The following is a 9,296-nucleotide window of genomic DNA, read 5'->3' as shown; positions in this document are numbered from 1 at the left end:
TCTTTTACTTTTCAGAATGTTCTAAGTTTACTTCTCATACTTTTTCATATGTTCTAAGTATTTTTGAAGTATCATCATTTTTACAGAAACAATAAAAAAAATTTTTTTCCAACCTTGGGGCTGTTGAATCCATTAGTAACAAACGGGGCCGAACACGTGTTCGGTTTTGGCAGACTGTGATTTTTCTTCTTCTTCTTTTTTTTTTTTTTGCGGTACTGGGGAAGGAACCCGGGGGCCTTCTACCTCCGAGCTACATCCCCAGCCCCTTTTTCTTTTTTTTATTCTTTATTTTGCAACAGGGTCTTACTGAGTTGCAAAGGGCCTAAGTAGCTGAGGCTGTCCAGGAACCACGAATCAAATCCTGGGATTACAAACTTGCGCCGCGCCCGGCTTTTCTTTTCTTTTTTAAAAACAAGTGGATAAGCCAGCCCTCCCAGGCCCCTGCAGTCTGCGGACTTCACGCAGTCGGCCCGGAAGCAGGCGGCCCCGCCCCGAGGAGGCCCCGCCCCTACAGACCACGCCCCCCTCCCCGCCCCTTCAGGCCCCGCCCCTCTCCCCGCCCCTTTTCCCTCCGTCGCGAACGCCTCGGCCGCGCTTTACGGCCGGCGTCGTTCGACGGCGGGAGGCGCCCGAGAAGGAGGAAGCGGCGCGCTGGCGGCTGCCGAGGCGGCCGCGGCGGGTGTCGCGGTCCGGGCGGCGGAGTGAGTCGGGGCGGCCGGGCCGGGGGCTGGACGGCGGGCCGGGCGGCCGCCCCCGAGCCGCTGCCCGCGCCCGGCGGCCCGATGTGGCTGCAGCAGCGGCTGAAGGGGCTGCCGGGGCTGCTGTCGAGCAGCTGGGCCCGCCGCCTCCTCGGCCTGCTCGGCCTCCTGCTGCTGCTGCTGTGGTTCGCGGGCTCCGGGGCGCGGCGGGCGGCGGGCGGCCTGCACCTGCCGCCCTGGGCCCGCGGCCGGCCGGGCGCCGCCGAGCCCTCCGCCTGCCTGGAGGCGGCCACGCGCGCCTGGCGCGGCCTGCGGGAGCGCGGCGAGGCGGTGCCGCTGGGCCCCGGCGTGCCGGCCCTGGTGGCCAACGGCTTCCTGGCCCTGGACGTGACTGCCAACCGGCTGTGGGTGACCCCCGGGGAGCGGGAGCCCGCCGTGACGTCGGACTTCGCGCCCTTCGTGCAGCTGCGCCCGCTGAACGTGCTGGCGGACGCCGGAGAGGCCGTGCTGCTGCTGCGGGAGGGGCTGCTGCGCCGGGTGCGCTGCCTGCAGCTCGGGCCCCCGGGCTCCGGCCCTGCCGCCGCCGGCCCCGGGCCCGCGCCGGGCTCGGGCCAGGCCACGGGGTCCGGCCGTGACTGCGTGCAGCTGCAGGAGGACTTTCTGGCGCACCGGGGCCGACCCCACGTCTACCTGCAGCGTATCCAGCTCAAAAACCCCACAGAGCGCGTGGCCGCGCTGGAGACGGTGGGGCCCACGACGGGCCCCGTCCCCAAGTCCTTTACCAGTACCCTGGAGAAGGTGGGAGATCACCAGTTCCTCCTCTACTCCGGCCGGTCCGCTCCCGTCCCCTCCGGGGCAGTGCACTTGGTGGTGGTGGCGGCCAAGAAACTAGTGAACCGGCTCCAGGTGGCTCCCAAGACTCAGCTGGACGAGACCGTGCTGTGGGTGGTGCACATCTCGGGCCTCATCAGCCTCCAGGTGCTCAAAAGCAAAGGAGCCAAGGAGCTCAAGGTCTTCCAGGACTTGGCCCGGAAAGAAATGCTGGAACTCTTGGATATGCCGGCGGCGGACCTGCTTCAGGACCACCAGCACCTCTGGGCCCAGCTGTTCAGCCCAGGTGAGGCCCGACAAGGGCGTGGTGCACACGCACACTATACACGGGGGCACGCTCACCCTTGAGATGTCCCTCCTTTAGCTGAGTGTTGGTGGCGCACGCCTGTAATCCCAGTACTTGAGAAACTGAGACAGGAGGATCGCCCAGCCTCAGCCACTTAGTGAGACTCTGTTTCAAAATAAAAAGTGAAATAAGGGTGAGGCGTGGACCACGGCCCATGCTTGTAATCCCAGTACTTGGGAGATTGGGACAGGAGGATCGCAGGTCCACAGCCAGCTTCAGCTACTTAGTGAGACCCTGTTTCAAAATAAAGAATAAAAAATAGGGCTGGGGTAGGTCGGAGGTAGAATGCCCTGGGTTTCATCCCCAGTACTGCAAAAAAGAAAAAAAGAAAGAAAGAAAGAACTCAGAGGTATAACACCCCTGGGTTCAATTCTCAGTGTTACACACACACACACAAAAAAAATTATTAAATAAAGTAGGGCTGGGAGCTGGGCACAGTGGTGCGCTCCTGTAATCCCAGTACTTGGGAGGCTGAGAAAGGAGGATCACAGATTTGAGGACAGCCCCCGCAATGTAGTGAGAATATCTGTAACTTGGGAGACCTTGTCTCTAAAGGACTAGGGGTAGGGGTGGCTCAGAGGTAGAACATCCCCAAATTCAATCCCTAGTATCCCCCCAAAATAAAATAGGGCTGGGGGTCTAGCTTAGAGGTAAACTGATCCTGGGTTCAACCTCCAGTACCACACACACAAAAAAAACTTTGGGCTTGCCATTTGATGGAGGGGGGTGTGCAGCTCATTTCTATTCAGATGTTTAGTAGCCGTGTGACCTTCGATGAATGGTTTCGTCCTCTGGGCTTGTATTCAATAACAGTAACACATACCTCAGAGGGCTTTTATGAGATTAAAACGAAAATTTGAGTGTAAAGGTCATACCTTACTGTTACTTGCTCTTACAGGTGAGGCCTGAGGTAAGCGGATGGAATGTTTCAGGGTCAGATCATAAAAGAGCGAGCCAGAGCCGGGCGTGGTGGCGCAAGCTTGTAATCCCTGTACTTGGGAGGCTGAGACAGGAGGAGCGGAGGTTCGCAGCCAGCCTCAGCTACATAGTGAGGTCCTTTACAATTTAGTGAGGCCCTGTTTCAAAATAAAGACTAAAAGATAGGTCTGGGCAAATAATTCAGAGATAGAATGCCTCTGGGTTCAATCCCCAGTACTGCAAAAAAAAAAGAAAAAAAATGGAACCGGCAGACCCTCTCTGCCTGGCCGCCCCGGTGTGCTGGGGCAAGCCGGGTTTCTCTGTGTGACCCTCGAGGTGACAGGTGCCCAGCCGCTGTGGCGGCGGCTGCCTCACAGGGAGGTCACTGACTTCTTAGGGCAGGTTGAAATCCTCATGCCAAAATGAAAACGTCTGTTGAAGTCCTCTTCATGAGAGAGGGGTTTTGGTTTCCAGGGTTCCGGGTGTCTGAGCTCTTCCGCTCATTTGCCCAGAGAGAGTTTAGTTCACTGAACAGGTCGTTACTGGTGCTCCTGCCAGGGCCGGTTCTGTGCGTGGGGGAAGCAAGAGCGCAAAGCTGGATTCCTGTTGTCCTGGCACTTGTGTAAGCCTGGCTGAGTGGAAGACAGACGTCAGAAAAGTGAACGTGTAAATGGCACACCTAGCCGGGTGTGGTGCCGAGAGACAGACAGGACAGCTGCGGCGATGTGGAAGACTCCCAGCAGCCTAGGAGGCCAGACCAAAGGAAGGGCTGGGAGTGGAACTCGGGGAGAATGCCTCTGGGTTCAAGCCCCAGTACCACAGTCACTCAGTCACCGTTCAGAATAAAAAGTACGCTGGAGAAGAGTCAAAGTGGTATGGAAAAGCCGGGCGTGGTGGCGCACGCTTGTCATCGCAGCATTCGGGAGGCTGAGACAGGAGGGTCGCGGTTCGTGAACAGCCTCAGCTACTTAGCGAGGCCCTCCGCAACTCAGTGCGACCCTGTTTCAAAATAAAAGAATGAAAAATAGGGCTGGGGGGTGTGGCTCGGAGGTAGAATGCCCCTGGGTTCCACCCCCAGTACCGCAAAAAATTTTAAAGTACGGAGAGCCAGGCTTGGGGGCACACACCTGTAATCCCAGTACATGGGAGACAGATGTGAGGCCGGTTTCAGCAACCTAGCAAGACCCTGTTTCAAACTAATAATAATAATAATAATAATAATAAGGCTGGGATTGTGGCTCTGAGGTAGAGTGCCCCTGGATTCCAACCCCAGTACCAAAAAAAGTGACAGGGTGAGCAGGGTTGGGGGGCTGGCTCGCCATCAGGGGTGCCCTCTTAGGAGAGGACACTTAGCTGTGCAGGGAGTGGCCAGAAGCAGCTGGACACGTGATCAGGGAGGAGTGGGTTCAGGCTGGAGAGTCCCTGCGGCCAGTGGCCTTGAGGACCCTGGCAAGCTCGGCGAGCTTTGTTCCAAGAGGGATGGGTGCGCTCAGTTAGCACCTGGGGCAAATGGCAGGTGCGTGGAGACCGGCTGGAAGGGCTTTGCAGGAGCCCAGGTAGCCAGGACCGGGCTGGCGACTGTGGAGACAAGTGGGTAGTTCTGATACTTTTGGAGGTGAGCTCCTGGGATGTGGATTCGCTGTGGGGAGTGAGACACGGAGCTTGAGTCCTGAACTCGGGGACCTGAGCCAGTTGCTTGGAGACAACTTGGGGAAGACTGAGCTGAAAGAGATCAAAGGTGTGAAGGTGGAGGCACTCATGCGGTTGGCTGTTTGAGTCCAGAATTCATTCCTATTTGCAAGATACCCAGTGCATGTATAGTTACGATACCTGAATCCGTACACATCCAGGAGATGTCATTTAAAACCACAGGACTAGCCGGGCGTGGGGGTGCACGCTTGTCATCCCCGCGCTTGGGAGGCGGAGACAGGAGGATCCCACGGGTTCGAAGCCAGCCTCAGCTACTTAGTAAGGCTCTCAGCAACTTAGTGAGACCCTGTTTCCAAATAAAATATAAAAAAGGTCTGGGAGTATAGCCTGGAGGTAGAAAGCCTCTGGGTTCCACCCCCAGTACCACAAAAACAAACAAACAAACAAAAAAACAAAAAAAAAACACAGGACTAAATTGGGCGTGGTGGTGCACGCCTGTAGTCCCAGTACTTGGGAGGCAGAGCCAGGAGAATTAGGTTCAAAGCCAGCCTCAGCTACTTAGCGAGACCTTATTTTTTTGTTTTTTTGTTTTTGGCAGGCTTGGGGATGGAACCCAGGGGCATTTGCCCTCTGAGCTACACTCACTGCCCTATTTTTTATTCTTTATTTTGAAACAGAGGGCCTCACTAGGTAGCTGAGGCTGTCCGCAAGCTGTGATTCTCTGGTCTCAGCCTCCCAAATGCTGGGATTACAAGCTCAGACCTTGTTTTTAAGTAAAAAATTAAAATTAGGGCCAGGGGTGTAGCTTAGTGGTAGAATGTCCTGGGTTCAAGCACCACGAAATAAAATAAAACCACAAGACTAAGCTGAGCATGGTGTGCATGTCTGCAATCCCAGCTACCTGAGAGGCTGAGGCAGGAAGATGACATGCTCAAGACTAGCTGAGGCAACTCAAGGAGATTTGCCTCAAAATAAAGTAAAGATGGGCTGGGGATGTAGCCAGTGTGGAGCGCTTGCCTCGCTTGTGTGAGTCCCTGGGTTTAATCCTCAACAGTACCCCCCCCCAAAAAAAAATGAAGCCATGAAGACTGGAGAGGGACAGAAAGAAAGTGGCCAGGGCCTGAGGACAGTGCCTGGCGCGGGGCCGGGACACAGGGTCGGTGTAAAGTCCTGTGCGGCAGTGCTGTGGACGATGAGGCAGGTTGAAGTGAAACTCGCCTGAAAAATCCAGGGGATATGGTGTCAGACATGCCATGATGGTGGTTTGTTTGTTTGTGGTACTGGGGATGGAACCCAGGGACATTCTACCTCTGAGCTATACTCCTAGCCCAATATTTTTTATTTTTTTTATTTTTGGTGGTACTGGGGTTCCTGGAGGCCCTTCTACCTCCGGGCTACACTCCCAGACCTATTTTATACTTTTTTTAAAAATTATTTTTGGAAACAGGGTCTCTTAAGCCAGCGTGGCTGGCTGCGAACCCGCGCAATCCTCCTGTCTCCACCTCCCAAGCGCGGGGATTGCAAGCGTGCACCACCACGCCCAGCCCAATGTTTTATTCTTTATTTTGAAACAGGGCCTCACTAAGTAGCTGAGGTTGGCCACAAACCGTGATCCTCCTGCCTCAGCCTCCTGGATGCTGGGATGACAAGCGCGCTGCTGCGTGCGTAGCCATCAACTCTGGCAGGGAACCACTGCCTTAGGGTGGGACTTTCGGTCTCCGGCCCTGGCCTCGGGCCTAACTGGTCAGGTACACAGGCAGGGTAGCTTTCTCCCGTGCCAGAGGGCTCAGGACCTCCGCCTTCACCATCAGACTTCATTTGCACCGCCCCGATCTGTTTCCTCTCTGCCCCGCCGGCCTGCCTTCCTAACTCACCTTTGTGGTATTGCAGGGGTGGAAATGAAGAAGATCACGGACACCCACACCCCGTCCGGCCTGACCGTGAACCTCACGCTGTACTACATGGTCTCCTGCTCGCCGGCCCCGCTGCTCAGCCCCGCCCTGAGCTACGGGGAGCGCGACCAGATGGAGTCGACGCTCAGCTACGAGGACCACTGCTTCAGCGGCCACGCCACCATGCACGCCGAGAACCTGTGGCCCAGCCGGCTGTCCTCGGTGCTGCAGGTCCTGCAGCTGTGGGACCTGTGGAGGCTGACCCTGCAGAAGCGTGGCTGCAAGGGGCTGGTGCAGGTGGGCGCCCCGGGCATCCTGCAGGGCATGGTGCTCAGCTTCGGGGGGCTGCAGTTCACGGAGAACCACCTGCAGTTCCAGGCCGACCCCGACGTGCTTCACAACAGCTACGCCCTGCACGGCATCCACTACAAGGGCGACCACATCGACCTGGCCGTGCTGGCAGACGCCGAGGGCAAGCCCTACCTGCACGTGGCCGTGGAGGCGCGCGGCGAGCCCGTCAAGATCTACGCCTGCGAGGCGGGCTGCCTGGACGAGCCCGTGGAGCTGACCTCGGTGCCCGGGGGCCACACCTTCTCGGTCATGGTGACGCAGCCCATCACGCCGCTGCTCTACATCTCCACCGACCTCACGCACCTGCAGGACCTGCGCCACACGCTGCACCTCAAGGCCATCCTGGCCCACGACGAGCACATGGCGCGGCAGGACCCCGGCCTGCCCTTCCTCTTCTGGTTCAGCGTGGCCTCCCTCATCACGCTCTTCCACCTCTTCCTCTTCAAGCTCATCTACAACGAGTACTGCGGGCCCGGAGCCAAGCCCCTGTTCAGGAGCAAGGTAGGCCGCGCCTCAGAGCCCCGGGCAGCCTGGGGGGGGGATGTCCCAGCCGACTCCCACGGCCCCGCAGCTCCAGAGTGTGTTGAGAGGCGAGGGCAGTGCCTTCTGAGGGGAGGCGCTGCAGGGAGGGCGGTGGACGTCAGAGGGGAGCAGATGAGCTGCTGGCCACCCTGCAGGCCTCCGCCCATAACAGTAAACACACCCCAGGCACGGTACCTGGGAGGCTGAGGTAGGATGATCGCAGCTTCAAAACCATCGCAGCAACTTGGCGAGACGCAGCAACCTAGCCAGACCCTGTTTCAAAATAAAATAGAAGCTCACAACACACTGAGACCCTGTTTCAAAATAATGAATAAAGCCGGGCATGGTGGCGCACGCTTATAATCCCAGCTTTCTGGAGGCTGAGACCGGAGGATCACAGTTCGCGGACAGCCTCAGCTACTTAGTGAGGCCCTCTGCAACTCAGTGAGACCTAGATTCAAAATACAGAAAAAATAGGACAGGGGTTGTAGCTCGGAGGTAGAATGCCCCTGGGTTCCATCCCCAGACCCGCAAAAAAAAAAAAAAAAGAATAAAACCTGGCTTGGTGGCGCACGCTTGGGAGGCTGAGACGGGAGGATCGCACGGGTTCAAAGCCAGCCTCAGCTACTTAGTGAGGCTTTCAGCAACTTAGTGAGACGCTGTTTCCAAATAAAGTATAAAAAATAGGTCTGGGAATATAGCCCGGAGGTAGAAAGCCCCAGGTTCCACCCCCAGTACCAATAAATAAATAAATAAATAAATAAATAAATAATAGGTCTGGGGGTATTGCTTGGAGGAAGAATGCCCCTGGGTTCCATCCCCAGTATCCTGGAAGTAGAACACCTCGGGGTTCAATCCTCAGTACCAAAATAAATGAATAAAATAGCAGCACCTCGGTCGGCCTGGGCCTCTGCCTGACCTGCCGCAAGCCTATCTTCGTGCCCCTCTGCCTCGGGCGCTCCGGGCCTCTCTGTTTCCTGAAACGTCTGTGCCCCCTGACTTTGACCCCACTGATGCAGGACTGTCCTCTGGGGTGGCCTTGGGGGTCACGCTGGTGGGGCCCGTCGCTGCCCCCCTACCCTTCTCCCCCCTCCCGTCTCCTCTGTGCTGATGCAGGGGTGCCAGGCTCAGGGCCTGTGCTCCCGTAGTCACGGGTCCCAGGCCCCAGGCAGGTGAAGGCCGGCTCGTCCAAAGAGGCTTTTTTTTGGTGGTACTGGGGTTCCTGGAAGCCCTTCTACTTCTGGGCTACACTCCTAGACCTATTTTTATACTTTTTTTATTTGGAAACAGGGTCTCTTAAGCCAGCAGAGCTGGCTTGGAACCTGCTCGATCCTCCTGTCTCCGCCTCCCAAGCGCGGGGATTGCACGCGTGCGCCACCACGCCTGGCCCAAAGAGGCTTTCTACTTTCCTACCAAGGCTAGGACTTGGGAAGGAAGCAGGGCCGGGCGAGTCACGCTTGAGGAACAGATAAAGCGAGGTCCGAGGCAGTGTGCAGGCAGCGTCTGGGCCACTGACGTGGACAGGCGCCACGTCCGCCTCATGAGGGTCTTGTCGCCTCCTGGCTGCTCTGGGTGGTGGCTTCTCCGCCTTGCCTGCGCCCTCAGGTCCCCGCAGTCAGAGAGATGAGCCTCGCCGCCTGCGAGGAACTGACCTGCGTCCCCACAGACCAGGAGCTCCGCCCAGCCAGGGCGCAGGGACGCGAGTCCCTGGTGACGGCAGCCAGACCCCAGGCCAGGAGCCGCTCAGGCCCGGCCCGGGCCGCGGGTGTCACCAGGGCTGTGCCCGCCGCCCAGCGTCCTGAGTGCGCCTGCAGCTGACCGTGGGCTGGTGGGACAGTAACCCCTTGTCTTGTCCGTTGAACAGGAAGACCCCAGTGTCTGAGTGGACCCGAGGCCGCTCTCCGCCGCCATCTGCACAAGACGCCCAGCGCGGCAGCGGCCACCACCGAGGCCCTCGGAAGCACCCGCCCTCTGTGCCTTGTGGGCAGTGACGCAGAAGCCCTGTGGATCGGGAGTGCCAGGGAGAGCGAGCTGGGGGGAGGGAGGGCCGTGGACGTGTAAGCCTCCTCTCGCTCAATAAAATGAACC

At 57.9% G+C, this 9,296-nt stretch overlaps 1 protein-coding gene across 1 annotated transcript; it reads left to right on the top strand.

The window, feature by feature from the left end:
- Positions 1-782: 782 nt before the first annotated feature.
- KIAA2013 lies at positions 783-9,090 on the top strand (the record flags this gene model as incomplete). The annotated part of the gene is made up of 3 exons (XM_080691026.1): positions 783-1,815; positions 6,334-7,187; positions 9,073-9,090. 3 exons carry the CDS (start codon positions 783-785, stop codon positions 9,088-9,090), a joined length of 1,905 nt encoding a protein of 634 aa, XP_080547152.1.
- Positions 9,091-9,296: the final 206 nt, after the last annotated feature.

Source organism: Muscardinus avellanarius (assembly GCF_963383645.1).
Source record: "Muscardinus avellanarius genome assembly, chromosome: 3".
In the NCBI taxonomy this organism is placed as follows: Eukaryota; Metazoa; Chordata; class Mammalia; order Rodentia; family Gliridae; genus Muscardinus; species Muscardinus avellanarius.
This window is presented reverse-complemented; position numbering and strand designations above follow the sequence as displayed.